Source organism: Vidua macroura, chromosome Z, assembly GCF_024509145.1.
Source record: "Vidua macroura isolate BioBank_ID:100142 chromosome Z, ASM2450914v1, whole genome shotgun sequence".
Taxonomy (NCBI): Eukaryota; Metazoa; Chordata; class Aves; order Passeriformes; family Viduidae; genus Vidua; species Vidua macroura.
Window position 1 is genome coordinate 60,904,543 of NC_071611.1, and position 18,051 is coordinate 60,922,593.

Below are 18,051 nucleotides of genomic sequence, written 5' to 3' on the forward strand. Positions count from 1 at the left end.
GTATCCTTTTGGCCAGTTGATCCTGAGAGGAAAAACAATATGGTATCTAGATTTGAAAGCTGAAATATAATAATAGTATGGTGTTGAAAAACATGCTACTTATCTCTCATGTTCATGCATTAAGTTCTGCTTGGTGGAAAATTCTGCACTAATAGTATTGGCATTGGCTTTTGAAGGAATTCTTCTTGCCTTTTTTTTTTTTTTCTTTTCTTTTTGGTGCTGGTACATGATGTACATGAGGAATATGCATAATAAAGTATTGATCAAAAATATGGTCAGATATAAACCAAGGTGAACTAGTGCAAGACATGATTGAACATATAAAACAGATTATCAAAGAGAACAACCTGAATTCCTTTTACATGTACAGCATAGTTGTTTAGAAGAAAAAAATACACTTGAGGTTTTTTTAAAAAGAGAATTTTTATAATGTTTGGTGAATCATCCCAATATTTCCTCAGCTCTTAAGAACTGGAGTTTGTTCTGATTATTGATGTCTACTTTTCCATAGGCATATTAGATTGTCCATGCCTTTATCAGTTATAGTGCAAATTTTTATTTATCAACATTGATTTTCTCTGTAGCTGTATACAGAGTAAATAGAGAGATTCTTCTTACCTAACAAAGCTAGGTGGTAGTCTGAGGTAACTATCTGGATTCCCTATTTTGTCAGAGGAGCGAAATAACCACCTCTTAGAGGCAGTTCATCCTATCCTGCTATGAGTCTACACTAGGCTGGATGGCTTGTTAGATGGAATGCTTCTACTTTAAAGCATCATTTTTTATAAGCAAAATGTTTTTAGTAAAATGCCTTTTACTAAGTAATTTTTCTAACATTTCACCATTCTCTAGCATCTTCTTTGCCTTGCCATGTTTGTTTACATTATTCCTAAATTATCATAACTCAATACAGATTGATGTAGTGACTAGGCTAATGACATCAGGAGGCATAGACTATACTAGATTCTGTCTTGGTTTTGCCCAGATACGTCTGTGCTATATTTATTCCTTCTCTCCTTTGCTGGATAAGAAGAAATTTTGATACTTATTTGCTATTAAGTGGAAGAATTTGTGAGTTTGGGGGCCAACACTGACAAGATCTGAGTGTTGCCTTTGTTTCTGTCTTGTGGCTCACGATTTGCTTGGGATGGTGGTGACCATTAAATATGAATTTGGTGTTAGCTAGAGTGAGTCTGGAATGCTTCATCTAGGATTGAAAATTGTTTCTCTAACAGAGAATTGGTTCTCTACCCGGAGCACTGAGTAGTTGTGAATTAAGATGAGCTGCATGTTTGGGTGCCACTGAGAACTTGAATCCAAAATCTGTCATAATCCAATAATAAAATCTGTCAGTTTTGCTGTGCAGAGTAATACAGCAGTGCAGCCCAAGCTGAGTGGAAGACCTGCCAAGGTACTGGCGGGAGGGGCTGGCTCTTTCTGAACTACGGCAGTGCAGCTACAATTGCTGGGCATTGAAAAAATTTTGTCTTCTTCCATCCCACTCCCTTTTATTTCCACAGCAGTGGGAAGGCAGCAGCAGTCAGGAGAGGGAGGAGAGTGCCGGACGCAGCGCAGAACAGAGGGAGGAGTAGGAGATGAGAATGCATAATACGTGAGTGACAGGGGGTGTGCAGGCAGCTGGCGGAGTCCAGAAGACGCGGATGTTCAGGTCCCAGGGTCCAGGTACGTTTATTGTCCCTCTCTCTGAGGCAGTAGTTTCTTTGGAAGCATCGTGTATCAGTTGCAGAGATGTTCCCTGTCCAGCCCCATGTTCTGCAGGCAGCACCTGTTGCGACAGGGACGGGGTTTAGCAACGGCAGACACTGAGCCTGTCGCTCATCCATGAGGGGCTGTTGCAGGGTGACAGTCTGCTAAGGTTTCTGTTGTTCCAGCAGCTTCTCTTTCTGCTCTGCAAAGCCGGGCAGGTGGAGACAATAGTCTTTCCAATGGAAAATTCTGTTCTCAGGGGATTCTATCAGGATGCAGCTCAGTCTGAAGCCAACAATTTCTGACTCTCAAAAAAGAAATAAAACATTAGCAGTTTAAATTAGGTGAAAATAGAGGAGGAGGAGCTGCCTATGCACTGTGTATTTTAAAGGACAGTGAGTTGAAAGTAAGAATTTTTCAAATCATTGTCTAATAAGGAATGAGTTTTAAACATTAATAATTACAATATGACATGTAAGTGATTACAATTAGAAATACTGCTTTTGCTTCTTGCTTTTGATGTGTTGATTCTATGTAAAACATTGCATAATTCACTCTTGCTAACCCAGATAAAGTTAAGATCAAATGTATATGGAACTGCTTGCCAAAAATCAGTCATTGTTTTTTAATGAGTCTGTAATCACTTTATAGTGCAGATGTGAAATAACATGTGATTTTAAAAAATCCTATTCATTACATAGAAGCCAAAAGTGTTTTTCCATTAGTACTTTATACTTGTTTTCTAGAATAGATCTTTCAGTTAAATATTAAGTATTTTGTGACTCTGCCATGAGGACAGTTTAAGAACTGAAGGTAGAATGTGATATATTTAGATTATCTGTCCTTTAAGCCTAGAACAAGCTTCTCCTACTAAACAGATTTCAGGGTTTCTGTGTGGAAAGACTGAAAAGAACCAAATTCCTGAGGAAATCAAATAATTTGTGGCATAATAGTCTTAGAATTGAAACTGGCAAATATTTGATAATATAAGAGCAATATTTCAAGGGTATACAATTTCTAATTTGTGGTTGTTACTGGTATTTATGTTTTTATAGATTTCTAAAGCACAGTTTTGTGCTTTAGCAGTTCTCTAATATACTTTTGTGTTTTAATAACTTTAGATTAAGAAATCAATGATGTTTACTAAATTTACATCTGAAAAAATTAATTAAAACTGATAATGGCGGCACATGCTTGTTAGATTGTTAGTGTGGTCTGTGTCCTGGACACATGAAAACTGATGGGAAAAAATGTTATCTGTTTTTGTGAAGACTACTGCTGGGCAGTTTATTTGAGCTATCAGTATCTTTAAGGTTGAAAAACAATGCTGGATGAGTTTCAAATTGTTGGTGCTAGTGAATGAGATTGATCCTCATGCGTTTAAATCTACTGTGCAGTTCTTCCCTGAGAAATTGTTGTAAGCTTTATTTGAAAGAAATTTTCAGAATTGTGTCTAAATCATAGCCTGTAGTAAAATCTCTACTACCCATGAAATTTTGTTATTTCAGCTTATTATATTCAATATGTTTTTTATTTGCTTTGGAATTCCATTAAAAACCAGAGTGCTTAAATCTACAAATGCTTACATGAATATTTTAATGAGAATGTAAATATGATGACTGAAATTAAAGTATTGAAAAGGCTCTGAAAACATATTCCTTTGGTTGTGTAACACTAAAGAAGAGTACCACTACAGAGGTCTGTGAGGATCTCGTTCATTGGGCAGCAATGATTTATAGCAATTACTGAGAAAAATATTTATGGTCTATAAACTACCTTTGACATTGTTACACAGCTACCATCACTGTTCAGAATTATGAAATGGTAACAATGAGGGGATATTTAATAAACATGGTTTTAAAAGTAGCCTATAAGTTTAACAGAATTTTAATTTTAGAATGCTTCACTGAAAAAATGGAAAAATATGTTCTTGCATCACACTTTGAAGAAAGGGAAATGTAAAATTTGTCTCTGATACATCGGGAGTGTTTTAGTCCCAGGTGTTTTGGAAAGCATTGGAATAGTAAAACTTATGTATGACTCTTGCTATTATTTGAGATAAGGTATCTGATGCAATTTAGATAAATTTTATTTCTGAATAATACCTCTTCCAAGGTGTTCCTGGTATCAGGTCAATTTAGTTGTTCACTGAGAAAAACAAAAACATAGGTAGGCAATTGTAAATAAAAAAAAATATGCTGAAATTATTTGCTCATGTACTATTAAGCCTTGACCTTCTAAAAATATGATCACATATATAATTATTTTTACATGTGTAATCCTCTTGATCAGCTGTACTCATTTGTAGAAATTGTGCTTGCATTTCAGCTCCACAAGACTGGCAAATTACAGTATAGACAATACACATACGTAACTGTATATAACATATATATAAATAAATATATATATATAAATAAAAACCTGTTATATACACATGAATATAATAGTTCTCTTCCTCTCTAGAAATCAGCATATGTCATGTCTAAATGCTTCTCTCAATTTTATTCAGGAAAAAAAATACTAGATCATAAATGTTTTTGCAAATTTCTGAAAACTCTCACTTGCTTAAGTCACTTTCTCAGTGGATAATATCACTGGGAAATACTTTGTGTAAATAAACACTTTGAAGATCTAGCTTACTCTGTGTATAACAACTTGAGGCAGTTTTCAGATAGAATTTTCAAACTATAAGTTCTGAAATATGAAAAAATGAAAAATATGGAAAGAAAAGCTTAATAGATTTGCTTATGAGTATTTCTATAAAATTAAATTTGTTGTAGTTTCTTGTACTGAAATAATTTCTAAATCCAAACCAAGATTGCAGTTAAGATAAGTATGCTGGTATTTACTGAAAGAGGCATATTTGACAGACTAAATTTATCTGGCAAAATTAAACAACAGAGAAAATGCTTTGCATGTTTATCAGAGCTTTTGTGTTTGTAGATTTTTTTTAATCAGGACAGAATTTTCTCTAGAATGTAACAGCAATATATATTTGTCCTATACCATGATATTTTTGTTTATCTAATCTTGTATAAACTGATTAATTAAAAAACAGTTATGACTCTCATTTTGTGATGGCAAAAGAAACTTCTCAGTCACTTATCCTGGACTGGTCCAATATGTTACTGCTCTGAATTGTTTCAAGCTTTACTTCATTAGGGATTTAACACTACCTTAATTCAGCCATCTGTTATGGGTTTGGCAGGCCAACAGATCTGAGGTACTGGTAAGAGCTTTAGAAATTTCCCACATTTTTAAAGGTTAGAAAAAGAGCTACCTTTATGAATAGATTTTGAAGAATTCTCAGCAAGACAATGGTGCAGAAGTGGGGTAAAATGCTTGTCATTCTCTGAAGCTCAGGGTCCCCTGTCTGCCTTTAGCTTTGCTGAAAGGCAATTAGCATTTCAACCAGCCAATTTGGTTACATGCAATGAAGTATGTGGGTTTGTAATTTGCTGCTTTTGCCTTGGTGCTGTTGAGAACTAGCTTTGTGTAATCCTTTCAAAGCACCTTTCTTTCTAGCATAGTTATTGTTACTGGTCTTAAATAACTAATCAACAAAGAGGTTTCCTTGTCTTGGATTGCAGGGTGCCTTAGAAGAATAAAAGAAATACTCAGTTAATAAGGGAATTATTCCAATTATTAAATAATGATTAATAAATTGTGACATGCGGTAAAAGGTTTAGAAAGCCAGGCAAAGCAGAATACATGATAAAGGTAGTGTAAGAAGGCTTTGGATCCAAACAAATTTTGCTTAAGGCGTTCTCTTCTCTGAGAAATAAATACTTTATTATGTGTTCTATCTAAAAACAGATTGCCCAGATTTGAGAGATTAATCCACAGTATAGATTAGAGTGAGGGCCCCACGCTAATCATCTTTACAAATTACACAAATGTGTTTTTACTTCTACAGAAAGAAGTCTTTGGGGCACTTTGTAACACAGAGATTCTTTAATTAAGTCAACATAATTTGTTGCAACCTAATAAAAAGTTAATACATTTTGCTGTAGAAAAGAAGCTTGTTTTATTTATGCCTTAAATTCTTGTATTAAATAATATGCTTTTTAGAACTCAAGAAAATCTCGCTGATTCAATTATTGTAATAATTAGGGAATACATTAAAAATTCTATTTGGCTCGTATATGTGTATTAAATTGTAAGAACCCATTGTGGATAGCAACTATTCTGTCAGTGTACCTGAAACAATGCCATCTAATCCTTACCATGAGGTTTAATTTTACTATTATGTACCCGAAAGTTTTGGTGTTTTTTCTTGCAGTAAAATTATGTAAAAAGCACTGCTTCTATTTTTAGTTTTAAGTGTGAAAAAAATAACCGCTGTACTGCAGAAACCCACGATTTCTTTTTTTGATATATACTATTCATTCATGCCATGGAACTTCATTCACAGCAGATACTAGGTATTTGAAACTGTGATAGTTTTGTCCTCAGCTGCCAACATATGTTCTCAACATTTGTTATGTTGGAGTGTGGAGGACGTGCAAGAAACCTCCAAAGTTGAGATACAAATAGAAATTATTGTGAAGTTTACGATCTCTACTGAAGTATAATAAATGGCTGATTTGCAGTGAAGCCAGCAGACAATCATCTGGATTTCTGGTTCCATATGTGTTAAGAGTCTGATCCTGTGGCATGCTCAATCATGCAGTTACTTCTACAAGTGTGACCTGGGAGTGCTAGGCATCTTAGTGGGAGGCTTGCTTAGTTTTGATTTAGTTTGGTTGTTGGTTTTTGATTTGTTGGGTTTTTTAAATCCCCTTGCTTTTTTTGGTGCAAAAACCAGTTTGAGAGAGGGTATAAGTACTTACATTGTATAAGTTACAGATACTTGGTACAAAATACCCAGGTAAAAAGCTAGCCCTGGTTTTGGAATACCTGGCAAATTAATTTCTGTCTGTGAAAGATGTCTACTGTGTTCATTAGAACTATATGGGTGGAAGATGTTTTCCAGTGTGGAGCTGAAAACTATATATTTATCTTTTACTTAAACTTATACTGTACATAGGAATGTTCAAAAACAATGTCTTGCTTTTCACAGTATGTAATTAGACCTATATATGAATAGATTCTTGTCAATTGCGTGAGATAAATTGAAAATTATGCAGATGAAGTCAGTGTGGTTTAACATTAAGCAAATTCAGATCTCTACTGGTGTATTTCTTAATAATTCTGCTAATTGTTAATTACCAGATTTCAGCCAAAGTTTATTTACATCAGACTCTGATATCTGTTCTAAATTTAAAGTAACCTTAATAGCTCCAAGTTGTTGCCCTGGAGGTAGTGTGGGTAAATTAATCCAGATCTTACAGCTAGTCAAAATTATTTCCTGTTTTTTTGTTTTACATGAAAATTATACAGTAGCTGCAAATTTTTGTAGAAGATTTTTTTTCTTGTGCAAGTTGCTAAAAGTACTGGTTCTAAACTGAATGAGATTTTTGCCCTTTGTTCCCTGCTCAGAATTAGAGCAAGAAAACCTCAGAAAATCGCTAGCATTACTGGGCATAAGAGATAGCATTTGGTTCTTCAGTGATGATTATATGTTTTAGAACATAAAAATTAAGAACACAGTTTAGATCCACACAAATTCTGAGAAAATGAAAAGAAATTGCCAGAAACCTTGCAAGGGGTACTCTGGACTTCTTAAACTTTTTAACTCTGAGTGACCTCTAATAACAAGGTGAGATGATTTGGATTTCTCCTTATGCCTCTGTCTTGGCCTCACCTTTGCTGCTTTATGTATTGATTCCTGGCTCTGATGATAGATGTACCTTCTGACTAGTAAATATAAATGTAGTGGCAGTCAAGTTAATCATACTTTCTTCCTTAGGATGTCTATTTTGAATGGTGCATGCCTTTTCTAAGAGAGGGTGATTGAATGAGCAAAAATTATCATATGAAGATGTTCAGGTTACATAAAATTTGCCATTCCCAGTAAAACCTATGATAATAGATAACAAGATTTAAAAAAAAACAAATACTGCAACAGTTAGAAAGAAAGTGGTCAGGGAATAATTGACTGATATCAGTGTCATTAATTTCAAATGCAGATAGATACTTTTAGCACCTTATTTGCTGAGATACTGTTCAGTCAAGGCAGCTGTTGCATCCGGGTTTGGGTTCAGATTAGGCGTTCTGATCTATGTTAGCTAGCCGAGTCCTGTGTACCCCCGTGCACCTCCCATGTTTCCCCCTCCCCACGGTGGTTCGCTCCAGGCTGCCTGCTATTGAAGCTTCCCCCCATCACTCCTGTAACCACTCCCTGTCCTGTCCGGAGCATTCGGTGTCTGTCACCCCGATCCCGCGACCCCGTTCGCCCCGGAGCCCGGGCTCTGCCCCTGTCGTGTCCCCGTTGGGCACTGTGGTCCACATCATCGCCACAGTGCGTGTACCCATTGGGCGGGGGGGCTCCTGCTCCCCTCATCCTGCCCCTGATAAAATCCCGCGCCTTCCGGGTCCCGCCGCCATTTCCCCCACACGAACGCTGGAAACGTGGGTTGCGGCTTCTCCACCGCAGCTCTCCGCGGCCATTAAAACCTTTCCGCTTCCCTCATGGGTGATTTGGACATTCCTTCCCTCTTTGCCTCATACCCTCACGCGGGTGATAGAACCCAGCAAGCCCCGACCGGTGTGCCGCAGAAGCAGTGCCCAGGAGCAAACGGCGAACCCGGTCTCCGGAGGGAGACGGTGCCGCTCCAGGTGCCGGAGCTGCCCGGAGGCGGGTGAAACAACGGAGAGCTGCAGGCAGCAGTAGTGACTAGGGAAGTAAGCAACTGAGACCAAAAACTTCAGGATTGTGAAAGCTGATCAGGGATTTTTAGCACCTAGTAGTCTGGATTTGTGCACTGGTTAGCATTTTCCTGTGTTAGTAATAAGAAGGGGAATGTCAGCTATCTGACATGCCTTTGTAGTAAAGAGAAAGATGGGAAAACTTGTAGAAGAATGGAACACTGAAGAATGTTCGTGGAAACTGAGACAGACTCTGCAACTATTAGCATGGTACAGGGATGCACACAAAGTCAGTATAATTCTAATTTTTTATTCACCTTGAAGCAGGTTGAGGGCAGAAAGGGGATATAGGTGGATACTGTTTTGAAATAGCACCTTTGGAAATCTCTCTTTTCCAATATGTATTAGAGTGACTTACTTACTCCACATGTTAACAAAAAGCCCAAACCAAAGAAGGAAGAACAACCAGCAGAACAGGCTTGCGTAATGTCTGCTGTCCATATGCTGGGTTTTCTTGTGTCCTGTTTTTTCATATGTGTGAACTGTGGTAACTTTGAGGAAAGGAAAAAACAAGTCTGAAATAAAATATTTCTCCTTTAGTTTGGAGTCTGGACAACATAAAAAGGAGAAGTGTAGTAAATCAAAGTTTTTTTAAATCTCTGTTGCTTTCCCAGCTTGTTCTCCAATACTGTTGTAAATGTCAAAAGGTTCTGAGAATGCCTAAAATAAAAAAAAAGCTGCAAATATGCAGGATTTCAATATGTTTCTATAACAGGTGCAGCAGTGGCAATGACCTTGTGGAACTTCTTGCTCTATGCTGTACAGAGAATTGCCACTTCAAATATGAAAGAGCACATGTATCTGTCTTCCATTGTATTCAGCCAAAGATGGTGCTAGCATCTCCACTGTGAATAGACTTCTCTCTGGCAACCACTGATACCTGTAATGCTGTACTCAATGCAAAGTACTGGGCATGCCAGATTTTAATGTTTAGCTTGGCTGGGTATTTGTAATCATGGGGAGTAGACAAGGACAGGCAGTGACAATTGGACTTTTGCTCCTCTGTGTCTGTGGGCTTTAGAAATATACAGTGAGTTGTTAAATGATGGGCAAATGGTAAATCAGGTTGTAGCTGCTGGGTGGGAGTGGTCCTTCTTCAGCCCGTTGCTTCTCCTGTGAACAGCAGTGACAAACTCTGAGATAAAGAATACGTAATCCCTTGTTCCATCAGCTACTTTGTTGGTGATCTCTCTTTCTTTTGCCAATTTCCATTTGGCAAAATGTCCAGCATTTTATGCTTATTTCATTTCAGATTTTTTAATCTGGAGCAACCCTTTCGTTTCCCTTCTTGATCTCTCCATGTTTCATTGGGTTATAGATTCCCTCATACTTCGAAGAAAACAGCCAGGAGCTCTTTTCATTCTTAAGGGTTTAATTTATTAAGCACAGAAGCTGGTGTAAAAGTCTGCTGAAAAGACCATTCATTCTTTATAAACCTTAAAGTCTTAATCTGAAATTTGTTCCAGAAACTGACTGGGAACAGCAAGCTAATCCTGATGATTCACGAGTTTCATAAGCCTATCTTGACTTCAACTGGACGACAAATTGAAATGGTATTCCTTATATAAATTGTGATAGTATGTGTGGAATCAGTATATGATTTGTTTGATTCTACACTGATATTCCATATTTTAGTGGAAAATACAAATTTGCTTCAAAAAGTGCAATAAGATGCATACTAAAAGAAAGTGTTAATTAGGGATCATGACTCAGAATTCTGAGTTAGATTTCTTTACTTTTTTAAAACTATATAGTTAAAGAATGGGATGTTTTTACTTTTAAAATGCTTTAATACCATTTAAATGTCTAGATGATTATATGAAAGGTATGGTTTGCTTTTCATGCCAGAAATTTTTATTAAAAATCACTTAGAAATATCATCTAGGCCTTAGTACATAGCATTGTTTTAAGCTACCGCTGGTACTACGAATGATTATTTGAAATGGCTTAAGTCAGAACATGACAACAAAGTAGTTAACCCATTGTACATACTGTAAAGATGTGTGATGCTCTATTGCTTGTAGTTGTTATAAAAACATTACAGTGACTTTGGCTCATTAAACTAATTTAGCTATCAATATCCTGGATGAAGAGAAATGAACTCAATAATATTTAGCTGAAATAGAGGGGAGTACTTGATCACCAAGTGCATGGTTTACCAAAATTTAGCAGTGAACAAGGACTAGAGTTTCAGCTTAATTTAAAAAACAAGTTACAGATTAGAGTCACCAGTGGTTTAATGAGGTGAGGGAAGTTAGAAAGGGTCCTCTTGTAATCCATGATCTTGCCAAGGTTTCTGCTGAACTTTATGCAATATAATTAATAAAACCCAAATTGTATTCCCATATAAATTAACATAGGAATTTAGTGTACAAAGTGAGTTCATTTTTAATTAAGTAAATACGGGGACCTATAACATGTCTTCAACTATCTGAATAAATTTGTTCTTCATTCTCTTAGTCTTGATGTATGGTATTTTTATTATATTGCATCATATAAATTTAAAAAGAAATCACAATTTTAAAAGTGTAGTTTATATATATAGAGTAAAAACTACTTCTGGCAGACTGTGCAAAGTAAATCTTAGTACAAATAACATAACCAGGAAGGATATACACCAGCTGAATAATTGATGGTATGATTGTGAAACTTCTCTTGTTCCACAGGAGTAATCCTATAGTTTTAGAATGCTCTCTAGTAGAAGTAATAGAATTCAAGTAATTCTAAACTTCATAATCTTGCCCTCAAGGATCATGTTTTCAGTATTATTTACTGGAAGCATGTACTGTGGGAAGGTATTGGCAAAGTCTCTGACAAAGTAACAGCTGAAGCTAAGAGGTCATCAAATTCCTCAGCTTAGTATGGATGATGCCTGCTTCTGCAGAGTGTAATTGTCTGAGAGTTTACACAAGTTAGACAACTCTTTTCTTTCCTGCTTGAAGGTGTTTTTTTGTTTTGGTTTTTTTTTTTTTTTTTTTTTTTTTGGGTTTGTTTTTTTTTTGTTGTTTTTTTTTGGTTTTTTGTTTGTTTGTTTGTTTGTTTGTTTTTTTCAGAACACTTCCACATAAAACTAGGGAAAAAACCCTTGGAACAGCTGATAATTTTAAATTTCAGGGGGCTTATGTATATATATTTTATCTTTGCTTCCCACTGTAAGTTTTTGCTGCACTAGAATTACTGAATGGATAGATATGTGAGAATTAAGCATTGTTTCTATCTATTCTATTTCTATCTATTCTATTCTATCTATTACTGAATTCCCAGTAAGAGCCATAGAGATCTTGAAGGACTGTGTTCCTGGTAATAAATGTTTAGAGTAGATTGAAGCTATGCAGCAAAATCGTTACTGTGTGACATTTTTTTCAGAAGTAATCAGACTTGTTCGGGTGGTGGGCGTGAAAAGCAGGTGGTGAAAAGAATAGCTGTTTTCATAGAGAAAATAGTTAGTCCCGATTTTTTGCACTTACTTTTTTTTTTGTTTGGCTGTTCCCTCTGTGATGTTCAACAGATCTAGATGATTTTATTGTTACAGGTAATTAAAATCAACTAACTTTGTTAATCCACCAGTCTTTGCTCGTAGGTTCTCTGGAAAACATTGATAGTTTTCTTGACTGTACTTCCAATTTGTACGTAGTTAATAAGCCATGTCTGTGGATCTTTTTGTTCTTTAGCTTGCCTGAAAGCAGTTTATTTCAAGTCCTCACAACATAAAATTTATCCTTGGCCAGAAAGAACTTGTTGAAAGATGAATCAAAGACTTGAAGTCTTTCTGAAGCTGCATTAGTTAAAGTGGTCTGAAGGCTATCTATTCTCTGTTCATTCCGGGATTAAAACGATCTGACTGCAAACACAAATCATTCAGAGTATATGCTGGACCTTAGTTCTGACTCAAATTTGACAAACATTTTACAAAAATGTGTTTTAATGTAATCATGACATTTTCTGTTTTAGTGATATTTATGATTAAATATTCATAACTGTCACTCTTCAATAATGAGAGCAAACTACTTTGCAAACATGTCTGATCTTAAATGTTATTAATATGCAAATATTAATGTAATATGTTATGCACAGTTTATACAACTGCAATTGACCAGATTTGTCTGGTAATTGTAACACTTGGAAGGATAATTTTAAGCAATTTGGCATTTTATTTAAATATTTAATTACACAAATACTGCTTGTACCTTCTGTACAGGGTAAAATAGGGTAAAATAGTGATTACAAATTAAAAGAAGCCTGACAAGGGAGCTAATTCAGTTAAAGTTTGATGTTGTAATGCATTTTGATGTTTACAGCACAACTTTGTTCTCTTATTTTTTTCCCAAAACCTCTAAGATCCTTATGATAGCAATCTGCCCTATCCAGGATCCACGTTCTCCGTTCTGGTCAGCACTGTGCAATGTAAGCCTCTGCAGAACAATGCAACCATTTGAAATTTTTTGTGCCAGACTCTTTTAAAAGTTTTTCTTTCACAGTATCAACACCTGATAACTTCACTGGGACTTAAAATTGTATTTTACATCACAAAACTGGACTCTGATGTAAGAGAAATGGAGAATGTAAAAGAAAACCTTGATTTTAAGTTTGCATTTCCTAATGGAAAATACTAGATGTTGTGCAGAAACAAATAAAAATCAAAGTCTGCCTGTATAAGGATTGCAATGGCCAAGTAGCACAGTTGTTCTCCGGGACAGGAACACGTGAAAGGATCATGGGATAAGACTCAAGCACATATTCAAATGTGTAAGGATATTTCATGGTGAATAAGATGACAGAAAATGATCTGTGAGATGACTGCAAGTATCCAACCCTTCACCCTTCCTGTAATTTTTTGTGTGTTTTTTCTTTTCTTTTCCAAAGAAAGTGGAAATTGAACTGTCAACCTTGAAGCTAATTATTGATTGAAAATTAAAACAGTTGTGGTAAAGTAAAAAAAAAAAAAATTGTTTTTTAAAAGAAGCTCCTTATTCCTCCACTGGAAGAAGTTGATAAGTACTGTCTAGAAAATCACTAAATGAAAATTATAAAAGTAGAATTAGATACACATGATATTTACATTATATGACTTGGTTGTAATGGAGACCTCTGCATGTTTTTGTCTCATTCTGACACTCACAATATGATCGTGGTATGTGAAGAGTTGAGAGGGGTCAACTGGATTGATAAGGTCAACCACAAATGCTTTGTGTATTTTAGAATTACAATTTATTTTTAATATCTTTTTTTTCTATAGGGATGCCCTCTGCTTATTTATTAGTTTATTTGCTTTTAGCATTACTCATTCATTTCACATCTGGAGAAACAGAAGTGAAGTTCAGTGGACAAACAGAATTTGTAGTCAATGAAACAAGTACAACTGTTATACGTCTTGTAATTGAAAGGACAGGGAAGCCTGCTAACATCACAGCAATTGTGTCGGTAAGAAACTATGGCAATTATATTCTCAGTAACTGTGGATAACTTTTTAAAGAACTTTTTGGGACTCAGAAACATGGAGAGTTGTGAGTGTGACTGATAAGAGAGAAAAGTGAGAGCCACAAAAACCCCTTTGTCTCCTCTTCTCTGAACTTCTAATTTCACTCTTCTGAGAGGAAGAATAGTTTTTTCACAATGGTTCTTTCAAGCCTTTAGCTTCTAAGAAGGATGATTCAGGTGTGGCAGCTGTGCTGGTTCAGTGGCTTCTCTCCATTAATGTCTCAGTGCCCAACTGTAAACTTAGTCTAGACACTTGACTGTTTTTACATGACTGCCTTTGTAATCTCTCCTCTAATCACCTCACTTACAGTAGAATTAGGGGAATTTTCTTATGTTGACTGAGATGAAAGGAGGGAAGTTCTTTTTAGAAGACTTAATCTTGCCAACTTTCGCGATCAAATTGTTAATCAAGATTGAATGCCTAGGCTCCTTCCAGTACTTAGAATGGAAGGCAGAGGGGAGTTACATCCTCAGGTAAGTTTAATTCATGTAGAGTATTATGAGATATACAGAATCTGTGCTTCCTGTACAGGCATAGCTTTTCCAATAAAAAAACCTTTTCATATGGTACATTATGCAAAAGATACCAAATTGCAGGGAAAGAAGTAATAAATAGTTTTGAAGAAAGTGTTCTATTTATTTTATTGTTTCTTTTTATTCACCTCTTTACTCAGCATGAATAAAATGGGTTATTATCTATGTACCTTCTTTCCAGAAATTAACTGTATGACAGCAGGGGAAAGAATTATGTGCAGTGGGAGGACTTATGTGCAGCAAAGAGGGTATGAAGTCTGTTCAAATGAGTCTAGAATGGTAATATAGAGGATATTGAAGGAAGAAGGAGGTGGCATTTGGTTGTTTGTTTATTGCAGATTGATGGAGAAAACACAGGGGACTTTTTTGACACATATGCAGCTGCATTTATACCCGATACAGAAACAAACCGAACAGTGTATATATCTGTCTGTGATGATGATCTTCCAGAGGCTGATGAGACATTCACATTTCACTTGACACTACTGGTAAGTCTCAATTTTTCAGTGCATCTATTCCACAGAAAAAAGTGGATAATCTAATATAGGTGAATGGTATTTCATAGATTACAGTGTAGTCTTACTGCTTGTAAACAGTAATAGGTAAGAGCTGAAATCTTGAATCCAAGCAGGATGATGCTTATTGCCCTTCAGAAAGTTTGCATTTCTGTGGATGTCTCTGTGTCATGTTGCTGCACCTGACACTTGAGCAGGCATTGCATTCAGCTGTGGACATTTGAAGGTGTCCTAGAGCCCAGAAGAGTTAGATTGTGAAGACTCAGCATCTCCTGTTTTCCTGCCTAGAATATACATGGAGGAGAGGATAGAAGTAGCAGAAAAAGAGGATGACTTCGAGTCCTCCAGAAGCAGAGGTTAAATGTGACTTATCTAAACCCAAACAATTTTATAAATATTTACCAATAAATTTCTTCACATTGTTCTGTCTCACAGGAGTTATTCTACAAGAGAGGGGTTCACATTCATATATTTTTAGCTAACAGTTCATGACTAAGTAAGATGTAAATTCAGTAAAAATAAATTTTTTATTTCACTGCCAATATTACACATCTATGGCGATGTTTGCAGTGAATATAAAAATGCATATTTTCCCTTCCTTCTTACTTTGATTTGTAAAATTGTCAATTTTACAATGCTATAAAGATTTGCTTCTTATAGTTGCTATCCCAGTAAATCCTTTAGCTGGTATCCCACTATAATAGCTTCAGACTTTCAGCTTTATACAATGTTGGAGAAAAAAGAACAACCTTGCAATTCCTGGCAGTATTTGATGGTTCATGTATGGTTTCCTATTGATATGCTGTTATTAATTGTTTAAATATTGTTAATAATTTGCAAAGTTTGTTTCAAGCACTTTATTCTTGACTGTTTACAGTGTATTTCCAGAGCAATTAGGAATGACCTTAGTGCATTCTATTGCTTTCAACAATTTTCATTGTGATATATAATAAAAAGACATACATTTTTTGTAAGCTGATATTAACTCTTAAGAGACAGTAAAATCAAAATGCCTTTTTTTTCTGTTACCATACTTAATATTTTATTTTGGTTTTAATTTTAGAAACCATCTGCAAGGATAAAGCTTGGTGCTCCCAAATATGTCACTGTAACGATCTTATCAAATGACAATGCCTTTGGAATAATTTATTTTAATATGGTATGACTTTTTATGTGGTATATTTTATAGAACATTTTAGTAAACATAAAGATGAAATTGTCAAAGATGCTGGTTAGTTATTCACCCAAATCCCTTGAAAACAGATTCTGAGTTACATCTCCAAAAACATCTCTAGAGATAATTCATACATATGTATGTAATTCATACATATATACAGCTTTAATATTTCTGTATGCTTTTAGGTGTTGAAATGTTGCGTGAGATCCTCAAACTTGGATGAATCTATATTGCTCATCTAGATATAAGGCTTTTAGAAATTGTTCAGTCCCACTGCTCCTCAATATAGTATGGAAGAAATGAGGAAGTAATACCATAGAAAAGTTAAAGAAGTGGCTTGGAAATTTTAAGAATATATACCTTTTTCCCATCTTAAGTGAGCAATTTTATATTTAACTCTAAAGCTGTAAGGGCAGTATCATGATCTATGCATAATATAATACCTTCTAGGGGTAAGAGTGGTGTGACTCTAGTGGTATGGAGGATATTTGCAATAATACAAAGTTTGTGTTAGCAGAAAGAGAAACTCTGCTTTATTGCTGGCATTGTGGCAATAAACTGTTTAGAAGACTTCTGTGAAAAAATCCAATATGAAAAATTTTTTAATACAATAGTATTAAAACATGCTGCTCCCTGAAGTGTTGTAAGTCTGAAATCTCTCAGCTATAACAGTTTTATAGACGGAGCCCATTGTCTAGTTATCTAACAAATGAGATTTTAATGAAGTAAACCTATTTTTAATAGAGTTAGGAACTCCTGTAAATATGACCAGTGCTCATATGCCAATGCTTAATGTATTATAATTATGCACATTTGCAAAAACAAACAAACTACAAAAACCCAAGAAAACTCACTCTACATACATTATGATAATTTTTTTATCTCAAACCTTTCAATCTTTCTATCAGCTGAACTAATTGGTTGCTAGGAAATATATGCCATCAGCAGACTGGTTTGCAGATTGGATTAACTTTTCTGTGGGAGTTTAGTATTTCTATGGTAACAATTCCATCTGGTGTGATATTTGATCTGTGCCTGATTGCCTGTCCCTTTTTTTTCTCATTAGTCTGCCTTAATCACAGTGAATGAGCCTAGGGGCAGAAATGAATTTGTGCCTCTCACTCTAATCAGGGAGAGAGGAACCTACGGGACGGTTTTTGTAAGTTTTGAGGTGAGTTTATCAAAAAAACTTCATACATTTGACTGTTAGATGGAGCTATGAGGCCAAAATCATAAAGTATCAAAGTGTTTATTAAAGTGAAAGGATTCAATACCTATGTCTACATTTGTTAATTCTGTTTCATAAAATGGGAAGATACTATCTTTCAATTGGAAAATACTGCAATTATCTAACTTCTTAATTTAGGAAAAATTAATATATTTTAAAAAAATGAGTATTCTGTCTTTTCAGAAGATACTTGAAGCAGCATTTGTTGGTATTATTAGCAAACAATGTCTATTGAGTGTGCAAGAAATGTCCTATATATTTTTTCAAAATTTATAAACACCTGACTCTTTTGAAGGTGATTTTGCCACCTTCAAAAATGTAAATGTAGAGCTCAATATTTAGTGAATTTCTGTATCTGTAAGATTGCAGTTTGAATTCCCAGACATTTCAACCTTTCAAAATCATTATTTGAATATTTAGGCCATTAATCACATACATTATGTGAATGGGATATACTTATTGCCTCTATTGTTAGAGGGGGATTTTTTTTCCTTGTCTGGTTCTGATTCTATTGCATTCTTTAAAATTGTAGGTAATTCTTTTTCATATAAAAATTCCTTTATCAGTTGTCAGCAAAGATTTAATCTAGATGGGCCAAAATC

General features: G+C 35.2%; 1 protein-coding gene across 1 annotated transcript in view; it reads left to right on the forward strand.

Moving 5' to 3' along the window:
* The first annotated feature begins 13,755 nt into the window (after window positions 1-13,755).
* The window catches only part of ADGRV1 (adhesion G protein-coupled receptor V1), a 255,023-nt gene continuing 250,727 nt past the window's right edge, over window positions 13,756-18,051 (forward strand). Inside the window, exons 1-4 of the mRNA XM_054003522.1 lie at window positions 13,756-13,938; window positions 14,868-15,017; window positions 16,108-16,203; window positions 17,288-17,392. Coding sequence (XP_053859497.1) covers window positions 13,756-13,938; window positions 14,868-15,017; window positions 16,108-16,203; window positions 17,288-17,392 — 534 coding nt within the window. The remainder of the gene's footprint in view (window positions 13,939-14,867; window positions 15,018-16,107; window positions 16,204-17,287; window positions 17,393-18,051) is intronic.